The sequence below is a fragment of the Sphaeramia orbicularis genome, unplaced genomic scaffold (genome assembly GCF_902148855.1).
Source record: "Sphaeramia orbicularis unplaced genomic scaffold, fSphaOr1.1, whole genome shotgun sequence".
Classification (NCBI taxonomy): Eukaryota; Metazoa; Chordata; class Actinopteri; order Kurtiformes; family Apogonidae; genus Sphaeramia; species Sphaeramia orbicularis.
This window is the reverse complement of record NW_021941574.1, coordinates 185756-213077: the sequence shown is the minus strand read 5'-3', so window position 1 is coordinate 213077 and position 27322 is coordinate 185756. Positions and strand designations below refer to the sequence as shown.

Genomic DNA, 27322 nt, shown 5'->3' with positions numbered 1-27322 from the left:
TGAGTCGGCCTCACTCACTGCTCTGTGTTTCACTCCCCATTCCACAGGTGGTGGGGGATGAACTGAGCATGCTCAGATGTTTATGGAAAGAACAAGGTCTATTCTCTCAGCACATTTTAAAATATTTCCTATTGAGCAAATGTTTGAATTTTTATGAATATTTAGAACTAACGACACCTGTGGCCAAATGTTCCACACGATTCCTCTAATGCTACAGTATGAGCATCAACTCCAAACGTTTTTCAGAGGTTAAATTACTTTCTACAAAGCACTTTGACAATAATTCCCCAAAACAATTCAACACCCATATTAGCTCCAATGTAACTATGCATTTGGTGTGAAACTTGAAGTGCTATGTTTAGTGCAGACAGAAGCACGGTGTTGAAGTTTCACACTGACAGCTTCCTGTTCGGTGAGGCAAGAAGCAGTCGTCATTTCAGCAGACGTGTGCTCTGTGCTCCTAGTTCCTATTTTTATTCGCGGAGAACCTGACAAAACGGCAACACTGTTCAACATCCTGCAAAAAACTGAGCATTTTTTCTATGTTTAAATGACACAGCGAACAGGTTAACCGGCAAACAATCATGGGTAAGTAGATCTTAATCATTTTAGAAAGACTCCAAGTTGTAGCTGACTTAACATCTTTAGATTGATGCTGGAGGAAGGAGTGATTGTGTAATGTTACATGGGTATTATTACAATTATTAAAGAGAGAAAAAAAGCTTAATTTACCCCTAATTACACAGCTCACTTTACATCATAAATTTAACATAACGTAGACCAAAAAAACCCATGTATAACTTTATACCTTTAATTTCAATGTGAACTGTATTTTTTATTTTCTTACCTGTGTATTTCTGGAATTGTAAGTGGACATCATAGGAAGATTTTTTTATTTTACAGAGAAACTGGTTTTAACTGAGCACATGAACAATTTTGACTTTAGACCTTCCTAATGAAACTGAGTAAATACTTATAAAAAGCTCAGGGGATGTAAACCAGTCAACAGTGTCAGAGTATTAACATCATTTTGACTACTCACAATTAAGAACCCACAAACTCTACAAACCAGTGTATCCCCTTCCAATTAACTTCTATTTTGGGTTTTAATTTAAGGAAATGAAGTAACACCAGACTGCATTTCACAACTGCTCCTCCCTCACACTATTTCACACATAGGCTCTGTTCCACCCAACACTTTAATAAGTTCCTGAAAAAATTATGAAGGCCTAAAAACATAATAAAAACATGCATGTAACATGAAACATGATTGCAGGTAATACCCTCCAGGTCATTTTGTCGTTTATAAACTTAAGAAAATTTCATTTATGGATTTAATCTGGAGAATGGAGTTTCTTCTAAATTTCAGGCTCAATTTGTAACCCTAATTAAAGCCTTCTATAACTTTTAATTTAACATTGACACCAAAACGCTTCCTTTAACAATCTCTACATCTGACAGATTCAATTTAGCCCATCCATGATAAAACGACACCATTTGTGTTTTCTAGCTACAAAGACTCCCCAAGCATCCAGAGGACACAAGGAAATGACGCCAGTCTATGTTCTGTTGATAAGTTTGCTGCCTCTGACAGCCAGCGGAGCCGTCACACCTGATCCCACTCACCCTTTAACGACAGGTGAACAGTTTTTTTTTATCATTAAGTTCACACTGTGGAAAACACGCCCTTACAGGTGGGGTGGGAGATGTTTTCCTGGAGCATTATTTTTTTTACTATATTCATTAAAATACCCTTCACACCCTGATTACAACCCATTAATTAAATGGTCTAACACAAAAATAAAACATTTTATGCCGCATTTCCACTATCTGGAAATCTTATTTCAACAAGTCTTACCAAGATAATTTTCACTTATTCCACTGACAGATTTTTTGCTTAATTTCATTTTTTTTTGCTTCATTCAAGTAAAAAAAATCTGCAAATGGAACAAGTGAAAATTATCTTGGTAAGATTTCTTGAAATAAGATTTTGAAGATCGATTGTCCAAAAATCTGTTCTTTTATCTCACTGTAAAGACGCTCTTTAGGTGATTATGTCTTATTTGAAGTGTGATGAGATCTTTTGACTAGAAATGAGAAAAATACACTTGGTAAGATTTAGATTTTTTCCAGTGTACCCTCTCCCTACACACAGATGATGTATACAAATGTAAATTCACTGTTTAACACCAGATGCATATGTGACTGCCCATTGTACCATCCATCCTGTAGAGAATGTGGACAGTAAAGCTGCAAGACTTAACGCATTAACCATTGCAGCTCCAGGCTAAATACATTTGCTCATATTTTGTAATTTAAATACATGTATTCTGCCCCCCCACCCCCCCTGCCTTCCATTCAATGCAGGTCAGGTAAAATTCACCCGCAGCCAGACAACACAGGACATGAGAACACAGGGAAGCGTCTCAGCTCAGACCTTTACACTGTCCAAGAACATCCCAACGCCATCAACTCCACAAACACCTTCTGAAAAACCTACAGCAAATCCACCCACAGCTCAAACAGCGGCATATCTGAGCAACTCCTCATCATCCCCGATAAACAATGCAACTAAAGGAACAAATTTCACAACAACGTCAACAACCGGATTCATAGTCAGTGAAGCAACAAGCACCACATTCCCAACAGTGAGATCCACAAGCCCCTCCGAAAGCCAACACACAAACATGACACCCACCCCTCCGGTCACCTTTCCATCGACAAACGTAAACCTGATGACAAGCACGTTAACAAAACCTGCCCAAAACGACTCCACAACTACATTCCAGGTTATGAGCAGTGGTACTAAACCATCTACGAGTTCATACAAAACTTCCACACCCACTACAAAGAGGCCGTTCATTCGCACCAAGAAGCCAAATAAAAAACAAGATCCTCCAGGGAAAAAACAGGACACAAAGAATGGTAAAATTGTAGCAGGCCTCATAGGAGGAGCCCTGGTGCTGATGATGATAGGATTCCTGGTCATTTACATAAAGAAACGGAAGCTTCAAAAGCAGCAGATATCTACCACCAACTGGGCCGGACCTACACCTTTCCTTGAAAGTGGCGCTGACAACAGCCAAGTAACCTTGCGGTCATCAAACCGGATTTCAATCTCTAGCTTCCTGCCTCAGAGACTTTCCAAAAGGCTGTCCTTGCTCCCAGAAGTAGGTGAGGAGATGGAAGACATAACTGCAGGTTCTACCTTTGGAGAAAAATTGATGAATCAAACAAAAAGCTCCAAAGACTCTCCAAAGACAGTCGAGACTTCGGTCACTTCTTCCCAAGCTGACAACCCAATATTTATGAATAATGAGGCTGCAGAAGACCACCAGGACCAAGATGAAAGCCCCCAGACTCCATCTGGAAAGGTGGACGATCCTCTCGGTGAGCAGAAAGACGATGGGGAACAACCTTAGATGAACTTCGAAGCATTTCCTCATGCTTGACTTTCACTGGTTACTAGTCAACAATAACAGTGACAGAAAACACTGGACACTGACTCATTTGTTATTACATAACCACTGCCATGCATTTCTCTTTTGAATAACTCTGACGGAGTAATTAGGGAGTTTATGCACTGATAGTTTTAAGGACAACTATGGTGAAAGCGAATTCTTATGGTTACAAGAAAAAGGGAAGAACTTCAGGTGTGCTTTATATCTGTCTATCTCTCTCTTCAAACCACTGGAGAGAAACTTTGTTTAGCTTCTTATAATTACACGACTGTACACTGTCACTGAAAAAAGACCAAAAAAAACATTGTAAACTCTAATTTATGCTAAATGGATAAGCCTCACCCAATGAGGGAGGGTTATCCATTTAGCAAATGACACTTCGACTGGTGAAAAGGAGCCAGGAATTGAACTGCCAACCTTCTGACTAGGGAGTAACCACATCCAGCACCTAAACCAAAGCCACACCCAACACAGTACTTCATGAATGAACAGGAGTAATTCACTAGAAATTAAATAGGTTTGGAGATGATCATCATCATCATCATCATTATTGTTATTATAATATGTTCTTATTTGAACAACACAGTCGAACAGATTGTCAATAAAATCATGAAGTGTCATATGGATTTTCAAGAACAAAGTTGCTTCACACTAAACAAATATCCAATTCATTAGTGAAAAACTTTGGACAACAGACCAACTACACAGCAGAAAATCCAAAATAAGACAAAAATATGACAAGTTTACTAAATCACAGAAGAAATCGGTTTTGTTTTTTTTTACAAGATGCCCAGTGTCAAGGCAAACACATTTCTGATTAAACCTTTGGAAGTCAAATGTTTGTTTGTTTTGTTTTCTTTTATTTAAATTAAACTTTTGTTGTAATATAAAATGCCCAGTGTTTCAGCATTAAAATGTTGTTTTGCCATGAGTAAAATATCCCACCAGTGCAGCTGTGTCTTTTATTTCTTCATATACTGTGTTGTCACTGAGGTTAGTGCACGATTTTCTAATGTTTCCGACTCTTCTGAGGTCAGCAGGTGAATACAATGTGGACAAACAGAAACACAGTGATTCAGAAGCAGAGTGAGTTTAGTGTCTAAAGCAGGTCTGACAGTAGATCTGAGAAGAATAGAAATACCCAGGATTAAAGAAACAGACAAACTCAAAGTCTAGAACATACTACAAATTGTACAGTATTTAAAAACAGCATCGTTTAAGCCGAACAGAAGGCCGTGTTCGAGGAGTCTGTAGTCCATAATACTGGTACTGGACTAATGCTGGAGTCGACACATGAACAGAATTATGGTTACCCATTCCCTTCTTCAAGACACCAACTGATTTTCTTTATCACTGTGTAAAAATGTCACCGAGGGCTTAAGGGTGTAAATCTTAGGGGTGTTCTTCTCCTTCACAAACTAGTCTGTGCAGAGTGCAGCTAAAGAGAACATGACCAGAGGATGTGTGCAGAACAGCAGTGGATGGAAAACAACACAACCTTTAAGTGAACACCAGTAGAGGAACTGACAACTACTAATGCTCCATTACAAGGAAAACGTCTTAGAATTACTAGCAAAAAGTAGTTATTTTCAGTTAATAATATAGTGGAATAAAATTTATTTATTTATGTATTTATTTATTTATTTACCTTTATTTAACCAGGAAAACCTCATTGAGATTAAAAGTGTCTTTTCCAAGAGTGTCCTGGCCAAGACGGGCAGCAGTACATTAAACAGTTCCAGACACAAACTTTCATGCATAAAAATGAAATCACGTTTTCAATACATAAAAAACACAGAATCAAGTCAAACCTTCCAAAGTCAGCTTTGCTGAAAGTGCCCACGAGATGAGCATAAGGCACATCAGACAAAACATCTGCAGTCAGATGTCTCCCTCTACAACATCCTCTTAAAAGTGTCCAGCGAAACCACAGCTTTAAGTTTCAGGTGTTTTTGTCGTTCGTTCCAGGTGAATGGAGCTGCAAATCTGAAGGCCTTTTTCCCAGTTCAGTTCTAACTTTAGGAACAGACAAAAAGAAAAGATCCTGAGAATGAAGATTAGAAGTGTCTGTGGTTCTACAGCTGATGTAGAACAGAAGGTAGGACGGAACAGACCTAGAATAGACTTATACGTTAAAATACGCCAATGACTCGGTCTGCGAGCCGACAAAGAAGACCATCCTACACCAGCATAAAGCAAACAATGATGAGGGAGAGATTTAAAACTGGTGATGAACCTCAAAGCTCCAGGATACAAAGTGTCCAGTGACTGTCAGCGGTGGGCGGAGCCATGTATGTGCAAGACATCACCGTTGTCCAACACAGACAGAAACGTAGCTGAAACCAGTCTGCTTCTTGATTCAAAAGAGAGACATGATTTGATTCAAAAGAAGAAGCCAAGATTTAGTTTTTCAACAAGCTGCTGAATATGAGCAGAAAAAGAAAGGGAGCTGTCAATTAAAATGAAGAGATATTTATAGGTCGGGACGAGTTCCATCTGAGTTCCCTGAGTAATCAGTGAAGGCAAGTCTGACAGTCTGGACCTTGAATTTGAGAACATCATGACTGTTGTTTTTTTTTTAGGCCCGAGCAGGGCCTATTGAGTCTGCAGTGGGCGCATGGGGACCAAATCACCAGTGACGTGGTCACCTTTCACCACTGTCGCCACTCTCACACACATTCACATTCACGACAGTCAGACCTTTAAGAACATGTACATGACATGTGCACAAACCGCACATTTACACCTGCTCTGAATGAATGGGAGTCAATGGGACACGCTCACTCGGGGTCAGTCACATGTGTGTAAGTGCACGACACGTGACCTCTGAACCCACAGACATGTGAGGGACCTCGACAGCTTTCAAATAAGGCCAAATATGTGGTTGCCATGGAAACAACTATATTGTTCTTGCTCAGATTATTATTTTAATTTTTTTTTTTTTTTCCCCTTCTCCTGCGCTTCAAGCTCAAATTTGACCCCTTGAACATTTACAAAAACTCACCAAATTTTGCTCAAAATTCAGAAGTGCGAGAAATTTAATTTACATATAGGTTTCGTAGATGTCGGTAAAGAAATGTTGCGGCAGCGCCCCCTTGAAAAATGGAAATACATTACGCCAATGGGAGCACGTCCAACGTAAAGTTTGTTGTAGAGCCACGAAAATTGGTACACAGATTTGTCATCAGGAGACAAACAAAAAATATTATCATGGCCACGCCCATAAACCAACCGGAAGTCGGCCATATTGGATTGAAATTTCAAAACTGCTGAGTCAGCATTTTCGCTGACGTCGTATTTTAACTATCTCCTCTTTGGCCGTTTGGCCAAATGAGCTCAAAATCGGTGTACAGTATTTAGAGAAGTGGGGCATCAAAAGTTAGCCCAATTTTTGGAACCGGTGTCACCATTTTTGTGTGATGACATCGCAAACTTTGCAAAGTTTCTTCGGAAATTTACCGTCACAAAAATTGCTTTAAAATTTTGTGCTATAGCGCCCCCTACAAAGTTACCTTTACAAAAATTGCTTCAGCTCGGACATTCGAACACCAATTTGGCTCAAATTTGAGTCAATTGTCTGTCTCCCAGGTCTACACCCATTCATCTGAAAAAGTTGAAATTTGGCTCCATAGCGCCCCCTACAAATTTAATTTTACTAAAAGTGGTTCAGTTTGGACATACGAACACGTATTTGGCTCAAATTTGAATCATTTGCCAATCTCCCAGGCCTACACCCATTTGTCAGAAGACATTGAAAATTCACACAATAGCGCCCCCTAGAAATTTACCTTTACGAAAATTGCATCAGTTCAGAAAAACAAACACCGATTCGGCTCAAATTTAACTGAGTGGTACATCTCACAGGCCTACACCCATTCAATGGAAGAAATTGAATTTTGGCTGCATAGCGCCCCTTAAAGATTTACTTATACAAAAATTTCTTTAGTTTCTACATATGAACACCGATTTACCTCAAATCTGAGTCAATTGTCAATCTCCTATAGGCCTACATCCATTCATCAGAAGACATTAAAATTTGGTGCTAGAGCGCCACCTGCTGAACGATGGGCATACCTTTACTGGACGTACCCGTGGCGAGGGCCTTTCAATGCCACTTGCAGCTTTAATCTGCATTTAAAACCAGTCTTAAGTCATGAAAATTTTGTTGGACAGCATTAAAAGCCAGTTGTAACTGGGTAAGGGTTTGGACAGAAGTGGAAGCACAAGTGTACAGGACTGTGTCGTCAGCATAAAAATGAAATATTGCATTTGATATATTCTGATTGATGTTACTGATGTCAAGCATGAACATAAGTGGCCCCAGGACTGACCCTTGTGGCACACCTTTTGTCAAGGTGAGTGACAATTTATTACACAATACTGCACAAATGTAATGGAGTGAAAATATCAAGTAACATATTGTGTAACTGAAGTCCTCAAGTACAAATATTTACTATGTGAACCTGGACCTGGAACCAGGGCTCAGGGGTTAAAGGGTTCATATGTGAACCTGGACCTGGAACCAGGGCTCAGGGGTTAAAGGGTTCATATGTGAACCTGGACCTGGAACCAGGGCTCAGGGGTTAAAGGGTTCATATGTGAACCTGGACCTGGAACCAGGGCTCAGGGGTTAAAGGGTTTATATGAGAACCTGGACCTGGAACCAGGGCTCAGGGGTTAAAGGGTTTATATGAAAACCTGGACCTGGAACCAGGGATCAGGGGTTAAAGGGTTCATATGTGAAGCTGGACCTGGAACCAGGGATCAGGGGTTCAAGGGTCCATATGTGAACCTGGACCTGGAACCAGGGCTCAGGGGTTCAAGGGTTCATATGTGAACCTGTACCTGGAACCAGGGCTCAGGGGTTCAAGGGTTCATATGTGAACCTGGACCTGGAACCAGGGCTCAGGGGTTAAAGGGTTCATATGTGAACCTGGACCTGGAACCAGGGCTCAGGGGTTAAAGGGTTCATATGTGAACCTGGACCTGGAACCAGGGCTCAGGGGTTCAAGGGTTCATATGTGAACCTGGACCTGGAACCAGGGCTCAGGGGTTCAAGGGTTCATATGTGAACCTGGACCTGGAACCAGGGCTCAGGGGTTCAAGGGTTCATATGTGAACCTGGACCTGGAACCAGGGCTCAGGGGTTAAAGGGTTCATATGTGAACCTGGACCTGGAACCAGGGCTCAGGGGTTAAAGGGTTCATATGTGAACCTGGACCTGGAACCAGGGCTCAGGGGTTAAAGGGTTCATATGTGAACCTGGACCTGGAACCAGGGCTCAGGGGTTCAAGGGTTCATATGTGAACCTGGACCTGGAACCAGGGCTCAGGGGTTAAAGGGTTCATATGTGAACCTGGACCTGGAACCAGGGCTCAGGGGTTAAAGGGTTCATATGTGAACCTGGACCTGGAACCAGGGCTCAGGGGTTAAAGGGTTCATATGTGAACCTGGACCTGGAACCAGGGCTCAGGGGTTAAAGGGTTCATATGTGAACCTGGACCTGGAACCAGGGCTCAGGGGTTAAAGGGTTAAGTGCATATACTTTGTTACTTTACAGCACTAGTGAGGAAACCTTAGCTTTTACACTTTAAATCAAATCAAATTTTATTTATATGGCATCACATCATAAAAAAAGTTCTCATATGACACTTAGTATTTCGAGCTGGTCTAAACCCGACTCTTCACCCCATTCACAGACACCGACAGAATCCTCCAGGAGTAAACAGTGACAGTGGAAGGAAAAACTACCTTTAACAGGTCGAAACCTGGAGTAGAACCTGACTCTGGAGGACAGACCACCGACATGAGCAGTTAAAGGGTTAAAGAAAGAGGAATAAAGGAAGAGAGAGAGAGGGGGGAGAGGTGAGGAAATAGGTGGAGACACATGGACGGACAACAAACTGATGATAGCTGAGGAAAACACAGAAAACGTGTTGAGAAACAGTCTGATCTGCATCATAAGACCAACTCTGAACATCTGAGGAGGAGGAAATTTTCAAGTGTTGATGTCAAAAAACCAGAGCTGAGTCACGTTAAAACGGAAGTTAGATTTAGTAGTGTTGTGTTATCTGAAGATTTGATCCACGTCATTGGTTCCATTTCTACAAAGTACAGCAGGTGTTCAATTATGAATTTATGTGTCAGTCATGATTACACACCATGATCACATTCCTCAGCGCAAACCTAACAAACGGTCGTTAAAAATGTTATCAACTTGTGCAACATTATCTAAAAATGGTTTTGTTCCACTGTGTGCCAGAGGAAGGAAGTGTTGGCAACGTGATTAAAAAAAGAAACCAGTGGTTCCTGGTCCGCCCACAGCTGCTGCTGACCCTAACTGTATTTATACAGGACACTTTAAACTGAAAAGAAACTCATCTGAAACCTAGATGTATGAAAGGAAAAAGCCCAACATTGAACAGTTCAAGTACAGTTACTCCACAAGGACCTCCTCTAGTTCATGTCATGGATTTTGTTGGAAATAGAATCATATGAACTTCGTTGACTTTAACAACAGTCCTTCAAATGACCTTCTGTGAGTCCACATTTCAACATCAGATGTTCCTAATGTGTGGGTTCTTCATCATGGACAGCATTAATATAAAGGAATCAGTTCTTTGTTAAAATTGTAAAGGAAACATTTCATATTTGTTTTGTTCCTTTTTTGACAAAAATTTCCACATAAGTCATGTTTATGTTGTCTTTCCATTTCATTGGATCATGTGGGAATTAAATCCAATAAATAGGTTTGTGTTTGTTAAAGTGTTCAGCCTCTGTTTCTTTTGTTGGTTTGTATCTTCTTGCTCTCTGACAGCATTGTGGTATTGGTTTGTGCATCAGACCTGAGCGGTTGTGGTTGTGGTTTTGTGTAAAGGACGTGACAGTGAAAACTCACACTGAATCAACCGCCTAAAGCCAGTTTTTCACAAAACAAGATGAAGGACTGATTCTGACCCAGTCATTCATATTTAATTGCATTTTATTTGGAATGGTCTCAATTTTAGTTTTACTTTTTAATGTGTTTTTTTTATCTTAAAGCAGCAGAACAACCAAACTTTAGAGCAAAAATGAGGAAGACATTCTGCACTTTGGCAACAAGAACACATATAGACATTTTAATGAGTGTCAGTGTGACACTAAACTGATCAATTACCCAAACGATCTGTGTACAGGTTTAATTCATCACAGTAAATCCTAATTTGCAGCTTTTCATATATTGGACATAGAACACAACTCATTTAGAGTTGATGAATGTGCCTCCTGAGAAGAATATCTGACTTTTAATCTCATTCACTCTGTTAGTCAGCTGGTCTCTTACTGTGTGTGTGTGTGTGTGTGTGTGTGTGTTGCTGCTCTATAGGCAGCATACAGAGGGGTTATTAAAGCTTGTAAACTAAGATGTTTGCTGCTGTTGGAAACAAGGATGGAAATATTTCTTTCATCAAAAAGCCAAAAGTCTGAAAATATCCACATGGGTGAGTTACTGATGACAGAGTCAGAGCTTCATCACCAGTCACATTAGACATTCTGAGAGGTGCAGCCAAAAAAAAAAAAAAACTACACAAACAAATCAAGACAAAAATGAGAACTAGGAGCAGTGTGGCTGTATGTCAGTGTCATGTTGTATGTGAATCGGTCCCCAGTTGAATGTGCGAGGTTGTCAGGTTCTGTTCTATGTGAGTCCTGTGGTTGGATCACACTCGCACTGATCACAACTTTTTGGGCCGATCCCGATTTCTGATTTGGAGGACGCTTGGACGGCCAATACCGATTTTGGCTGATTCCGATCTCACTTTTTCCAAACAACACACAAGACATTGCAATGTAACTTTCCCATTAGAACATTTGTTTTAAAAATAGAAGAAAAGTGTGCAAAAAGGTGCCAGGTTTTCTGGTGCACTGATTGGAACACCCGGTTTTTAGTGAGTTCTGTATCGAACCAGCAGCTGAAAATGATCGTATTTGAAGGAAAATGATCATACACACCCAATTTTCATTCTGACGTGGCTCAGACCATCTGCTTTAGTAACATGTTATCATGGGCCATACGTATTACACGCTGCAATCCAGGTTTACTTTTAAATAATCGAACAGAATGTTGGAAAAAACCAAGTGTCTCTACATATGTGGAGCACACAGGGCTCGTGACTGCGACTGAATTACGGTCGCATGCGCCTGAGAATTTCGGTAGTGCGACTGTTTTTGAGATTACGATCGCACGGTGCGCCAATAAAAAAATGAGCGAAAATTAATACGTGCGCCTATAATAATGGCTGCAGAAGTAACTCGTCAGCTGAAAATAAACAAGCTCCACGCCCCGCTGACTGAAGCGGAAAATCTAGTCCCCGCCCCCTCGCGTGCGCAGGCGGCATAAACAAAAGGATCAAATAACTCCACCGACGTTTGAAACAATCTCCCGCCAAACCCGGTTAGTAGCGCTGGCGTTGTTCCAAGTATTTTCCCATGATGTAATGTATCCTGCAAGTCAGATGATCATGTTGCGCGAATCAACTTGCTACACAATCAGCTGACCGTAACCATCGAACAATCGAGGGGCTAATGAATAAACAACAAGCGGTATCCAGACGTGTACATGATTCGTCAAAAGTTTCTTCCTCAAAAGTTGGTTGTTGCAAATAATGGTGTGATTCGTCTTTCTTCTCCAAGAACCAACTAAAGTATATACCACACATTGACAATTGTTTTGCACCTGTGTCAATGTAAGCTTTTTCTTTCATACTCTATTCAAATACTTTATTCTAGGTTGTTAACATTGCTTAAATACATATAGGAATATTACTTGGTATGGCCAAGAGTTTTGCTTGTTCTCCAAATTTTTTATATAATAGTGGTGCGCCTAGATTTTAGCCTGTGCTCCTAACTTTGTAGGGTTAGGAGCACAGTGCTCCTAAATTTGTAGGGTTAGGAGCACAGTGCTCCTAGGTCAAAAAGTTAATTTTGAGCCCTCAGCACAGGATGAAGCCCTGCCTCCACTGACCGGACCAGATGAACACCAGTTCTACAGTCAGTACCTCCACAGGCTTTTGGTCCTGCCTCAGCTGGAGAGGCACCTGAGAGGATGAATACAAACAAGTGCAGGACTAGGGAAGGATCTGGATCCGATTTGTGTTTGCTAATTTATTAATTTAGTCGTGTAATGAAGGGCTCAAATTATCCTACATTATGAGAATTTTGGAATTATTGATCATACAGCGTACAGAGGGTAAAATTATTGCACAAACACAATAATTATCGTAGGTCTGGCTGGGCCCGGTTCTGGGGGGGCAAGAGTGGGTAATGCCCCCTTAAAAAAATATCCTGCCCCCTAAAAGAAAAGTGTCCAGTGGTAGGGAAAAGGAAAACGCGGTGCACGACAGCGCAACACTTAGAGGAATTAGTAAAGCGTCTAAAGTTTCACTTTCACTTTGTACGGTCGTATGGTGTGTGTACTCAGTGTGAGGTACATACATCATGGAACATACCCCCCCACGCTGCCGCCTCCATCAGCGACATGTCCCCCTTCATATTCCTGATTGCCACCTCATATATGACTGTCTGGAACTGGCTCTGGGTCTGGCTATGCGGTGCACAAGGAGTTTGATCTGTGCTCAAAATCTGTCAATCGCAGGTCACAGGTTATGGCCGATCACGTGAAAATCAGCCAGTTTCCGAGCATGGTTGATTAATCAGCGCAAGTCTAGCCTGGATGCAGGAGATCAGGTGTTAATATTTTCCTTTATTGAACAGACAGTCGAGGTTTGGACACCCCTCTGAACTGACTGACGTAGTGATTGTGTCATGTTCTGGACCATTATTAGAGGAACATTAGGGTCTCTGTAAAAGCAGCTGATGAGTTTTATCTCACCGGCCGATCGGGTATGAGCTGTTGAGAAGACGATGTGTCTGGTATCTTCGTTAGCAATTTCAACAAATATCCTCTCTCACAAAACTGCTGGTCGGATTCATTTCAAATTTTATATGTAGCTTCCTTAGGACAGTGTCTACAAGTTTTAAGGATGCACCGATACCGATACCAGTATTGGGTATTGGATCCGATACTCAGCGTGTGTACTTGTACTTGTACTCATAAAAGTATTCTGATACAACCGCACCAATACCACTTACGGCAGCGTGGCATTCACAGTTCAGTGCAGCAGGTATGAGGACGAGGAGTAATGTCAGCAGTGTGGAGATTTAACGAAATAAACGACGGTGACAAAAGTAACGTTAAAGACACAGACGCATACAGACGCAGCATTCTGTCCGTCCTCTGCGTACATTCCATCTGTTTTCCAGCTGATGGAGGATGAGTACCCAGACGGAGAATACCAGTGGAACTGAGGAGGTAGAGGATCTGTTCAAAGAACCACTGAGAGTTAGAGAAAAACTACTGACACGTTTAGGACAACTGCCCAGAAAAACTACTGACACGTTTAGGACAACTGCCCAGAAAAACTACTGACACGTTTAGGACAACTGCCCAGAAAAACTACTGACACATTTAGGACAACTGCCCAGAAAAACTACTGACACATTTAGGACAACTGCCCAGAAAAACTACTGACACGTTTAGGACAACTGCCCAGAAAAACTACTGACACATTTAGGACAACTACCCTCAGCAATATCAACATAAGCATCCACATTAGTGTTCCCTCTGTCATCTCCATGTTTGTTATTACTGACTTTCTTCATCTCAAAAAGCTTTCCTCTTCTTCGTGGTATTTGTCCAGTATGGTTACTTCAGAGCGGCGCCCCCTGGTGGATTAATTGACAAATGCTCATTCCAACACATTAAATGTCAGAAGCAGCACTTTGTTCCAGTCAGACTAATGACAATGACAATAAAGCACATTTACAAAAGGAACCAACAACTGGAATGGGATTATTAAGTATTAGGATCGATACTCTGTATCGGCAAGTACTCAAATGTAAGTACTTGTACTCGGTCTGGAAAAAAGTGGTATTGGTGCATCTCTAACGAAGTTTGTTCAGAGTTTTAAGATATTTAGATTTTTGATGAATTTTTGAATTACTACAAATGTGCTTTCACTTATAATGGTCCATATTTTGATGGTTAATAACATATAAACAATGTATTTGCTATTGAGCACTGATAGGAAGTCATATATGGACTTTGATTGAATTAGTTGAGTTCTCCTCCAGTGAAAGTACCGCCCACTTCTATTGGGAGATTGATCTCCTGCATCCAGACCACAGGACTGGAACATAGAACAGAACCGGACGACTTCCCAAATTCAACTGGGGATTGATTCAGACAGAACATGACACTGACATACAGGGACACTGGAACCTTTTGGGGTTTCTATCTCTACTGAGAAAAATTCAAGTTGGGTTAAACAAATCTTGTTAATGTAACTGCAGCTAATGAAACCTGAGGGACAGGAAGTGATGAGAAAAAACAGGCTTATTGGGCTCAGCTGGTAAACTGGGAGACCGCACATGGAAGATATAAATGTGGTGTGGAGAACAAAACTAGGCACAGAAAGAGCTACCAGGCATAAAGAGTTACCAGGCATAAAGAGCTACCAGGAATAAAGAGCTACCAGGAATAAAGAGCTACCAGGCATAAAGAGCTACCAGGAATAAAGAGCTACCAGGCATAAAGAGCTACCAGGCATAAAGAGCTACCAGGAATAAAGAGCTACCAGGCATAAAGAGCTACCAGGCATAAAGAGCTACCAGGCATAAAGAGCTACCAGGAATAAAGAGCTACCAGGAATAAAGAGCTACCAGGCATAAAGAGCTACCAGGAATAAAGAGCTACCAGGCATAAAGAGCTACCAGGCATAAAGAGCTACCAGGAATAAAGAGCTACCAGGAATAAAGAGCTACCAGGCATAAAGAGCTACCAGGCATAAAGAGCTACCAGGCATAAAGAGCTACCAGGCATAAAGAGCTACCAGGAATAAAGAGCTACCAGGAATAAAGAGCTACCAGGCATAAAGAGCTACCAGGCATAAAGAGCTACCAGGCATAAAGAGCTACCAGGCATAAAGAGCTACCAGGAATAAAGAGCTACCAGGAATAAAGAGCTACCAGGCATAAAGAGCTACCAGGCATAAAGAGCTACCAGGCATAAAGAGCTACCAGGCATAAAGAGCTACCAGGAATAAAGAGCTCCCAGGAATAAAGAGCTACCAGGAATAAAGAGCTACCAGGCATAAAGAGCTACCAGGAATAAAGAGCTACCAGGAATAAAGAGCTACCAGGCATAAAGAGCTACCAGGAATAAAGAGCTACCAGGAATAAAGAGCTACCAGGAATAAAGAGCTACCAGGCATAAAGAGCTACCAGGAATAAAGAGCTACCAGGAATAAAGAGCTACCAGGCATAAAGAGCTACCAGGCATAAAGAGCTACCAGGAATAAAGAGCTACCAGGAATAAAGAGCTACCAGGCATAAAGAGCTACCAGGAATAAAGAGCTACCAGGCATAAAGAGCTACCAGGAATAAAGAGCTACCAGGAATAAAGAGCTACCAGGCATAAAGAGCTACCAGGAATAAAGAGCTACCAGGAATAAAGAGCTACCAGGCATAAAGAGCTACCAGGCATAAAGAGCTACCAGGAATAAAGAGCTACCAGGAATAAAGAGCTACCAGGAATAAAGAGCTACCAGGCATGCAGATCCTGGATAGAGAAAGATTGTTGTTAGCGCGCACATGCACACACACACACGCACGCACGCACGCACGCACGCACGCACGCACACACACACACGCACACACACACACACACACACACACACACACACTGTTGTAAGCCCTGCTTGCCTCATCAGCAGCAGCAGAGTGGGCCGGCTCGCTCACTGCTGCATTTCTCTCCATCTCTCCCTCTCTCTCTCCCTCTCTCTCTCTCTCTCTCTCTGTCTCTCCCTCCCTTCTTTGCATCTTTCCAAACCCGCGGACCTCCAGCTGCATCAGGAGAATGCAGAGCTGCAAGCAGGACAGGGGCCGCGGCGTGGCTTTAAACACGCAGAACAGACGGAAACAGAGCGAAAAAACAACCGCAGACGTTTAACTTCCACTACAGGAGAAGCAATAAAGCACAGAGGAAAAACAAAAAGAGAGAGAGAGAGAGAGAGAGAGAGAGAGGAGGAGGAGAAGACAGCCAGGACAAGGGGAGATGACAGAGCAAGACTAAAAGGGATGAGGTGAGTGATTTCACATGGAAAAAAAACAAAGTGTGACCCACATACAGGGAGGTATGTGATTAGAAGCATTAGTACAGCGACTTAATGAGGAAAGTGCTCCTGCTCTGCTCAGTTCAGGTCCAATCGTTCCACAGAGAGGACCAAAGATAAGCTTACAGCATTTTTCCGAGCCTACATTTAGTTACGGAAAAGCGCCATCATCACTGATGAGAGGACATTTGTGCAACATCTTTCAAGGGTGTTAACATGTCACACAGATGCCACTTTTAAAACAGTCCCAGATGAAGTCACTATGTTTTTAAAACGGTGCATCTGCAGTCAGTGAATGGTCCTGAATAAGTCTGGGCTCACTGCAGCACTCCCAGCTGCCGTCCCACTGGCAATGCTTCAAGCCAGTGGGACAGTTGGCACTCGGGATGACTAGCACTCTTCTAAAAAAAAAATAAAATAAAAACTGAAAAAAAAAAAAACAACCCTCATCAAGAGCAGGAAGGTAAGCTGTCTGTCCCAATTCCAGGTGATACGAAGAGGGACGTTTGATGGACAGTCGGAGTTTGAGGGTCGATGCTGAAAATAACCAGGGCTGGACCTTAACGCTGCCGTCTGCATGCATTAAAGGCACTTTTTAATACTTGTTTCAGCCAGACAGGAGCATGAATCGGATGTCATGAGGCACATTTTGCAGACTTCAAGAATTTCTGCCTTGGTTCTGGTCACATCTGGTCAAATTTAGTCAGATCAAAAACAAACAGTGGGATTGCAGACAAAGCAAAGAAGAGTGGAGACAGAAGCAAGTCACTGTTAGAGCGTCAATAAGTTGGCGGTGAAGTTCACCAAATGCTGGAATTGTTGGATTCTTACAAGACAGCATGTGAATGGTATGAGAATATTCCAATCTACAGACACCAGAGCCCACATGAGAACACCAGTGTAGCTAAGCAACCCAAGAAATTATTGTGAAAATCCTGCTAATTCATTCAAAACGTAAACAAGTAGGTCAGTGAGAGCGCATACCACCAATGGAATTCAAATGTCCTATTTCACAGTGTTAGAACACTCAAAAAAGCACAAGAGTTCATGGTTGGCCAGTGCCATAGCCCTGCATCTGGTGTAGAAACAGGTGTAAAAGTGGACTGGCTGATTTTAATGTCCTGTAACATGACACACTCGTGCACGGAACTCTCCTAACCAAAGTACACCATACATTACACAGTACCGAATGGAATGGAGATATTTACTGGTTATAAATTCAGTACATATATATATATATATATATATATATATATATATACACTGTTATAAATACAGATCATATAGATATATACTGATTATAAATACAGTACATATGGATATATACTGGTTATAAATTCAGTGTATATAGATATATACTGGTTATAAATTCAGTGTATATAGATATATACTGGTTATAAATTCAGTGTATATAGATATATACTGTTATAAATACAGTTCATATAGATATATACTGATTATAAATACAGTACATATGGATATATACTGGTTATAAATTCAGTGTATATAGATATATACTGGTTATAAAATCAGTGTATATAGATATATACTGGTTATAAATTCAGTATATATAGATATATACTGTTATAAATACAGTTCATATAGATATACACTGGTTATAAATTCAGTATATATAGATATAGAAGTCTGTCTAAATGCTAACACTCAAATGTACGCAGATGATGCAGTTTTTTGTTTTTTACACATGCCAAAAATCCACAGGAAGCCTCCCAAATTTTGACAGCTACCATGACCCATGTGCAGAACTGGGTCAAGGAATCCTGTTTACAGCTTAATACAAAGAAAACAGTCTGCATGATGTTCACCAAAAAGACTACTGAACTGAAACAGTCGAACATCTTTTTTGATGGGGTGGAACTGGACTTGGTCAGTGAGTTCAAGTACCTTGGATTAACCTTAGACCCAACATTAACATTTAAACAACACATAAAGCGACTGAAGAAGATAGTAAATTTTAATGTACAAAATTTTAAACAAGTCAGACCCTTCTTGACCCTACATGCTGCTCAGATGTTTTTACACTCCATGATTTTCTCTCATATTAAATACTGCATAACTTCCTGGTCACTTGCTGCTGGCACATCACTCAAACCTTTAGAATCACTTTTTAAAAAACCCATAAAAATATTTGATAAAAAACCACTTAATTTTCACCATTGCATTGTTTTAGATAAATATAAATTTCTTAATTTTAACAATTTTGTGAATTTTAAAAATGCTTGCTTGATATTTAAAGTCTTGCATGGACTTGCCCCTCCTCCCTTGACAGATTTTATCAAATCCCGCTCTGTCAGTGGGATGGTCACCGGGGCCACAGCTCGAGGAGACTGTGAGGTGCCACGCAGGTGCACTACTTTTGGACAAACTGCACTTTCAGTCACTGGGACTAAATATTGGAACAGTTTACCGCTCAACATAAGAGACTCACAATCATATGCCTCCTTCAAATCACAACTTAAACATTGGATGAAGGAAAACCAAGCCTGTGACCATCAGTAGATCATCCTCACTGTGTTGTCCTGTGTGTTTTTAGGATGTTTTGCATTTCTTTGTACTGTTTTTTTTTTATAATGTCTTTTACAATATTTTGCCTTTTTGTCAGTTGTCTTTCTTGTCACCTGCCTAGGGACTACAGATGGAAATTAGCACTGCTGCTACAATCTGGCATATTTACAGCTGCAATTGTTGTAGATGTTCATTAATATGCACTGTCCCTATTAAATAAATAAATAAATAAATAAAAATAAAAAAATATACAGGGGTTGGACAAAATAATGGAAACACCTTAAAAAATCAACAAAATATAATTTAATATGGTGTAGGTCCGCTTTTTGCGGCAATTACAGCCTCAATTCTCCGAGGTATTGATTCATACAACTTGTGAATTGTTTCCAAAGGAATTTTAAGCCATTCTTCAGTTAGAATACCCTCCAACTCTTTTAGAGACGATGGCGGTGGAAATCGACGTCTTACTTGAATCTCTAAAACTGACCATAAATGCTGAATAATGTTGAGGTCTGGGGACTGTGCCGGCCATACGAGATGTTCAACTTCATTAGAATGTTCCTCATGCCATTCTTGAACAGTTCTAGCTGTATGGGTTGGGGCATTATCATCTGGAGGTGAAGGTGTTTCCATTATTTTGTCCAACCCCTGTATACTGGTTATAAATTCAGTATATATAGATATATACTGGTTATAAATTCAGTATATATAGATATATACTGGTTATAAATTCAGTATATATAGATATACACTGTTATAAATACAGTTCATATAGATATATACTGATTATAAATACAGTACATATGGATATATACTGGTTATAAATTCAGTGTATATAGATATATACTGTTATAAATACAGTTCATATAGATATATTCTGATTATAAATACAGTACATATGGATATATACTGGTTATAAATTCAGTGTATATAGATATACACTGTTATAAATACAGTTCATATAGATATATTCTGATTATAAATACAGTACATATGGATATATACTGGTTATAAATTCAGTGTATATAGATATACACTGTTATAAATACAGTTCATATAGATATATTCTGATTATAAATACAGTACATATGGATATATACTGGTTATAAATTCAGTGTATATAGATATACACTGTTATAAATACAGTTCATATAGATATATTCTGATTATAAATACAGTACATATGGATATATACTGGTTATAAATTCAGTGTATATAGATATACACTGTTATAAATACAGTTCATATAGATATATTCTGATTATAAATACAGTACATATGGATATATACTGGTTATAAATTCAGTGTATATAGCTATATACTGTTATAAATACAGTGCGCATGCATCAGATGGTATGCAGCCTGTTGCAGCTGCTCTGGCCTTCTCCATACTTTTGAACTTTTTTCCCCTTTCTTTTTCATCTGTTTAGTGTTTTTAGTTGTAACAGTGTTTGAATATCTGTCCTCTTAAACATGTGGGTTGAGAGAGTTTTCATCCTTTTTATTGCCGTGGGATTGTTTCTCTCACTGAGAGACGGGACTGCGCTGAATGGATATTCAATTGAATAATTTGACTCTAGGATGAATAAAGTATTCTGATTGTGATTTAAGTGACAGTGGGATTCACTAGCTCCATGGTTTAGACCCGGGGTGGCCAACCCTGGTCCTGGAGAGCCACTATCCTGCAGGTTTTAGATGTTTCCCTCTACCAGCACACCTGATGGTCATTATCAGGCTTCTGTGGAGCTTGATGACAGGCTTATCATTTGAATCAGGTGTGTTGGAAGAGGGATACATCTAAAACATGGAGGATAGTGGCTCTGGAGGACCAGGGTTGGACACTCCATGGTTTAGACTGTGCCGTTCCATGGTTTAGACTGTGCCGCTCCACGGTTTAGACTGTGCCGTTCCACGGTTTGGACTGCGCCGCTCCACGGTTTAGACTGTGCCGCTCCATGGTTTAGACTGTGCCGTTCCAAGGTTTAGACCACAGGTGTCAAACTCCGGTCCTCAAGGGCCAGTATCCTGCATGTTTTAGATGTTTCCCTCTTCCAGCACACCTGACGGTCGTTGTCAGGCTTCTGCAGAGTTGGATGATAGGCTTATCATTTGAATCGGGTGTGTTGGAAGAGGGAAACATCTAAAACATGCAGGATACCGGCCCTTGAGGATCTGAGTTTGACACCCCTGGTTTAGCCTGTGCCGTTCCATGGTTTAGCCTGTGCTGTTCCAAGGTTTAGACTGTGCCGTTCCATGGTTTAGCCTGTGCCGTTCCATGGTTTAGCCTGTGCCGCTCCATGGTTTAGCCTGTGCTGTTCCTGTGTGTGTCCCTGTACAGAGCTCTGACCATGGCCGCCCGCCCCGCCTCGGCGCTCTGCCTGCTCCTCCCCCTGCTCCTCCCCCTGCTGCTGCTGTGGGGGCTGCTGGGAGGCCAGGTGCTGTCCATCTGCCCCGCCGTGTGCTCATGCAGCCGTGGACACCGCGTGGTGGACTGCTCGTCACGAGGCCTAACCAAGCTGCCGCCCGGTCTGCAGCACAACATTCGCTTTCTGAACCTGTCGTTCAACAGGTAAACGGCCGCACGGCTCTGACGTGGCATGTGACCGTGCACTACACCGAAGGCCGCTCACTGTGTTTACACTGAACCAAAAACAGCTGGCCTGATGCAATCCCAATGTGTAGTTTTAAACAGAATCCAAGACACGATGCAGCAGGTTAGTGTCTAGAGCACATGGAATAACAGTGCAACTTTTGGGTTATTTCATATTCTGCTGAGAAGGAAAGGAGCTACAAGAATGACCTTCCTTTGGGGCATTTGGTCGATTTTCAGACATTTTAAATCCACTCATTGTGGGATTCACACAAAACCAAGGTTATTTATATTAACAAAAACTAGGGCTGAAAAACATTTGCTCGAAATGACGAGCCATACTGCAAAAAAACAGACAAAATTAACAAGGAAACTAATAAAAAAGTCAACTAAAAGTGATCATTAAAAAAAAAAAAAAAAAAAAAAAAAATCAAACTAAACTAGCAAACCTGCTAGAAAACTAAATAAATCTAAGGAAAAATTGAAAACAAGACAAAAATCAATCTGAATAATGAAAAATGCAAATGTGTGAGAACTTAGCACGTCATTGAACTTTCCCTCCGTGGATGATAATTCTGTCAGTACTGGCAGAACCATTATCCCCATTCCATACATGTGTCTTTGTCAAAGCCCCACATCGACAATCAGAAAACACATCACAACCTTCTTCTCTTTAATAGCTTTGGAAAAACGAAATGGTCATTGTGTCTGTCCAAATACCTGACAGGGCAAAACACAAAAAAAGGAAAAAAAACAAAATTCATTTATGATTCATAAATCGACTACCAGCCAGTTTTCTCCCTTTCCTGTCAGTGATATTTACTACAGGGACATGTGTGCACAGTCGTGGGTGTTTGCAAATGAGCTGCACACTCATAAAAGTGTGACATTATAAAAGTCAGTGCACACAGGACGAGCCTGTTCAAAATGCGTCCAGGATCTGCCCCACTTAACTGTCGGACTGTATCTGAGCGCCGCTTTCACAGCAGCAACACTTGGATTCTCTTCTCAGGATGGTGACAAATATTGTCTAATCTGATTATGTCAATTACACACTCGTTTGTTCTCTTACCTCATTACAAGGCTTTTTAAAAGGCTCTGCTCTTAGCATACTAATGTGATCCAATATGATTTTTAATGTTGCTGTTACACTGCACTTGTATTTTGAGGACAAACCTTTCAGTGTTTTTGCTTCGTTTACTCTAACTCAAATGGTTTCTTTCCTCTACAGTGATGATTTGTCTGAGGAACCAGTTGAACAGTAATGTAAAATCTCCTGTTTTAAAATTTTGAATAAAACAAATTCCAACAAAAACCTTCACTGAAATGTCATTAATATTTAAGATAGAAACTCAACATTTTCAAACTTAAAACTGCAGGGAACTCCTGAAAATGTCAATAAAAACACAAATGAACAAAACAGCTCCCTTAAGTTTTATGTGGTAAAACAAATAAAACTAGTTTAACTTGCATTACTGTGGAGTTTCTCACTAAATGCTGACTGTAAAGAGACACAGTTGACTAAAACTAATTTCTTGTGTCAGATATTAGATTTTGAAAATGGGAAATAATAATACCACCAATTTAAGAAGTTAAGTCTGAGTTAGTGATACAGTACATAGCACAAACATATACGATTCACTATATGGTAAAAATAATGTTATAATGCAAACAAAGCCATACATTGGGATTTCTTAAATCTAATTTAAGGAAAACTAATTTATTTTAAAAAAATCTATGATTTTGAAAATCTAAATAAAATCACAAAACATAATACTTAAGTTCAGGGCTGCACCGTATACGAAAATGTACAGATTTTTCCTGAATGGGGGATTTTTTCTGCTCAAACACACACAGACTAAAGCTTTAAAAAAGCCATGCAGTTCATGTGGCTCGACTCAAATCTGTACCGATCTTTTGGTTCCTGCAAAATCTAATTCATTCCTCAGACTCGTCAACAAAGACTTTTCACTACAGGAGATGAAATATGATCTGAGAAGTATTTGAAAGTATAATATTGAAATTAAAAACGCAGGCTACTGGTAATGATTTAGTCATTTACAGATGGATAAATTAATTTGGAGGTGATTTGTTGTGTTTGTGTCTGCGCCTGTGGGCTCTGACTGTTATTCCTGTCTATTATTATTATTATTATTGTGGGACTGAAACCCCCCCTCCTCAGTCCACCCCTAACTGCTCTGGTGTTTGTTGGCTCAGTGGAGGCGGAGCTTCAATAACTGCTGTCCCGTCCTTCTGACAGCCTGCAGGACGTGGACGCTCAGCTGAGCCACTACGCCCACCTGCGGACCCTGGACATGTCCTACAACCGCCTGGAGACGCTGCCCCCCGCCCTGCCGCGCTCCCTCTGGGACATCCGAGCCACGGGGAACCTCCTGCGCTCGCTGGACAAGAACGACACGGCGTACCACTGGAACCTGAAGTTCCTGGACCTGTCGGACAACGAGCTGGAGCGGATCGTGTTCATCAACAACACGCTGCCCGGCCTCCAGACGCTCAACCTGAGCCACAACCGCTTCTGGACCGTCCCCACCAACATGCCGCACAACCTGCAGAGCGTCGACCTGTCCCATAACTACCTGGTGCAGATCCTGCCGGGTTCTCTGGACCGGCTGCCCAAACTGACCCAGTTCTACCTGCACGCCAACCGCTTCTCGTGGCTGTCGGAGGGCGTCTTCGATAAACTGTCGGGTCTGCAGCTGATGACTTTGGGCGATAACCCGTGGGCGTGCGAAGAGGAAGAAAACATCACCAAGCTCCTGCAGTGGGCCGAGCAGACCCGCGCCACGGTCCGCGGCTGCCCCTGTTACACCAGACCCGTGTGCGGCCAAGCCCACCTGGCGGCGCCGGGGGGGGAGTGGCACTCCGCCCTGTTCACAGAGCCCCCGCTGTGGGTGGACGGCGGAGGCGAAGGGCCTGACAGGACAGCGGAGGTCACGTCCGGTTACCAGGCCAAATCTGCGCTTTTTGAAACCGGAATATATCACAACAGCAGAGGGGGGAACGACTCTGCGGAGCCCGTGGTGTTTGAGTGGACGTCGTCCTCCAGTTCTGTCGGTTTCACCAAACGCACAAGCACAACAGCTCGCCCTCGCTCATTCCACCAACAGACCAGAGTGGCCACCTCCCACAACAGAGGCCGGGGACTCCTTAGTGACACTCCAAGCACCTCTCTGACTGTTTTATCCTCCTAACTTCACTTTGCAGCTTCTAACGCCAGCTTACCTGGATACTGAAATATTCTGGACAATGAATGTATGACCACGCAACGCCTCGTCGCACCTCCATTATCAACTCCTGTAAAACCTGTTACAATTGTTACTGCCGACTAGGGGTCGACCGATATGTTTTTTTGTTTTGTTTGTTTTTTTTGGCTTTTTTTTCCAGGGCTGATATCGATAACAATTATTAGTAATCAACAAGACTGAACAATTGCACCAAAAATATGAGCCTCAATGGCAAACTTAAGTGTAACTCCAGGAAAATGCCCCTAAACTGACTGTTAAATCCAATAAACAAAATACAACTCAATAATATTTTAACAATTCCATTTGTCAGTTTTCACAGTTTAGCAACATTTACAATCTAAGAAAAGAAAAAAGAGCATGAGTTCAAAGAGGATGATCTGAGTTTCATCAAACACTAAACACATAAGACTTACTTTCCAAAATTCACATCAATATGACCTTGCAAGCAGAGATTTATTTGGAATGTTAATTGAAAGACATTCTTCTGTCTTACACACAAGGATGTGTCTAAAAACATCTGTATCTAGCCACAAAAAAATAAAATAAAAATGCTCATTGTAACGTAATCATGATTTTCAATCGGATGGTATAAGAATGAAAATAATATCAATAATAATAGCAAAATATTGAAATAATTGGTGAGGTTTTTTTGTGATGAACTCAGGCAGTGGTTGAGAACACCTAAAACTGGACAGATTATGAACAAATGCTAAATAAATCCTTTCAGTGTCAACAGGCTGTTAAACATGATTACCTGATGAAGTAAAATTTATTTTTTCAGATATCAGATTAAAAAGTGTGTCAGATTCAGGGGAATTTAGGAGGATCTAAAAGCAGAACTTGAATGTATTATTTTTCATCACTGTATAATCACAAAAATGACCATCATTGTGTTACTATTTCCTAAGAATGTTTCTATCTGCAGAGGGAGCAGGTCGTTGCCGGGTTTCTACAGATTTAAAGCACGTCATCCAGTGTGAAAGTCCATTCATGTTCACTTTATGTACGTAAATATTGTAGGTACGACTGTATCAAACGTGTTAAGTGTCACCGTCTTCATACTTAAATGTGTCCATTGCGTTAGAACCAATGCCACCAGAGGGCGCCACTTTTGATGAACATACTGGCTCAATACCACAAAGAAGAGTCAAGTTTTTTGAGAGGAAGAAGAAGAAGAAGGAAGGTAATAACCATGGTGACGACAGAGGAGGTTTTACTAATGTTGATACCAATGTTGATATTCAGAAGGGTAGTTGTTATAAATATGTCGGTAGTTTTTCACTAACTCACACAGCTGCTCTTTGAAAAGTTCTGCCATTATTGGAAATTATTTTCTTCAAATCTCAACACTGCCCCCTGTGGTTCCTGGTGGTACTGCAATGTATTCTCAGTTTAGGCTTCGCAAACTCCCAGAGAACGGATAGAATTAATGAACGCAGAGGACGGACCGAACGCTTTGTCTGTGTACGTATGCGTCTTTAACGTAGAGTGTGAAAGGGCTTTAAGGTGCATTAAACCTACTGGGTTTGACTTAACATCCTCTAAAAAGCTCAGAATGGACTAAAACTGTAATGCAGCGCCGTAGGGAGGGTGGGGGGATTCAGTCAGTCTTCACGGCTACGTGTTCTCAAATATCGCACACTGAACCTTTAACAGAAATAAAACCGATAATTGTAAAAGTACTGATTATTGGATCCATTGATTGTCCACTAGTCGGTCGACCCCTACCACCTACTGTCACTACATCATATTTCATCCTCATCATCATCATCCTCATCCTCATCGTCGTCACCTTTGATGAACTGATGGAATGTTAAAACCTCCCAGGCAGAAACCGGCTCCAGTGTGGCCATTGTTGAACTGGAGTCTTCATGTCAGTGCTCCACCCTCAGACTGCTGCGCTCTTTATAATCTGAGGCTTGTGCTACATTTGGCTCAGTAAATACTGTACGACATCCCATAACACCTGTGGACACACCTGACCGGATCATCCACACTGAGCAGGGCTGAAAAATGTCCAGTGTACAACAGTTTGGAATAAGGCGAAAGGAAAACCAGAAGCACAGATTTTCATATTCCTAACAGTGGTCAACACCTAGAAAAACTACAAATAACCGTCAAGGAACTCTAGTCAGTACTGCGTTGATGCAGGAGTAACTAAAATTATGAAACACAACTCCACTAAGAAAAACCAAAGTACAAAAACAGTATGTTCAAAGAAAAGTATGTAGCAGGAGGATTCTCCAAAGGTAAGTGTCGCAGCAAGTCTAT

The 27322-nt window shown here is 41.1% G+C and overlaps 3 protein-coding genes across 5 annotated transcripts in view; 2 read left to right on the top strand and 1 right to left on the bottom strand.

Moving 5' to 3' along the window:
* LOC115416215 (neurofibromin) overlaps nt 1-27322 on the bottom strand; it is a 205312-nt gene that overhangs the window by 64805 nt on the left and 113185 nt on the right. The window lies entirely within an intron of this gene.
* LOC115416216 (cell wall integrity and stress response component 3-like) lies at nt 428-4500 on the top strand. Its single transcript, XM_030129961.1, has 3 exons — nt 428-588; nt 1511-1639; nt 2368-4500. The coding sequence occupies exons 1-3, from the start codon at nt 585-587 to the stop codon at nt 3420-3422; spliced, it is 1188 nt and encodes a 395-aa protein (XP_029985821.1). The 5' UTR covers nt 428-584; the 3' UTR covers nt 3423-4500.
* LOC115416217 (oligodendrocyte-myelin glycoprotein) lies at nt 16295-25345 on the top strand. Its single transcript, XM_030129962.1, has 3 exons — nt 16295-16639; nt 21534-21764; nt 24046-25345. The coding sequence occupies exons 1-3, from the start codon at nt 16635-16637 to the stop codon at nt 24995-24997; spliced, it is 1188 nt and encodes a 395-aa protein (XP_029985822.1). The 5' UTR covers nt 16295-16634; the 3' UTR covers nt 24998-25345.

What these genes read in the sequence shown, in the direction of transcription:
- LOC115416216 (XM_030129961.1), top strand. An exon ending in CACTCACCCTTTAACGACAG is followed by an intron (nt 1,640 to 2,367) that starts GTGAACAGTTTT and finishes CATTCAATGCAG; the next exon opens with GTCAGGTAAAATTCACCCGC.
- LOC115416217 (XM_030129962.1), top strand. An exon ending in CTGAACCTGTCGTTCAACAG is followed by an intron (nt 21,765 to 24,045) that starts GTAAACGGCCGC and finishes TCCTTCTGACAG; the next exon opens with CCTGCAGGACGTGGACGCTC.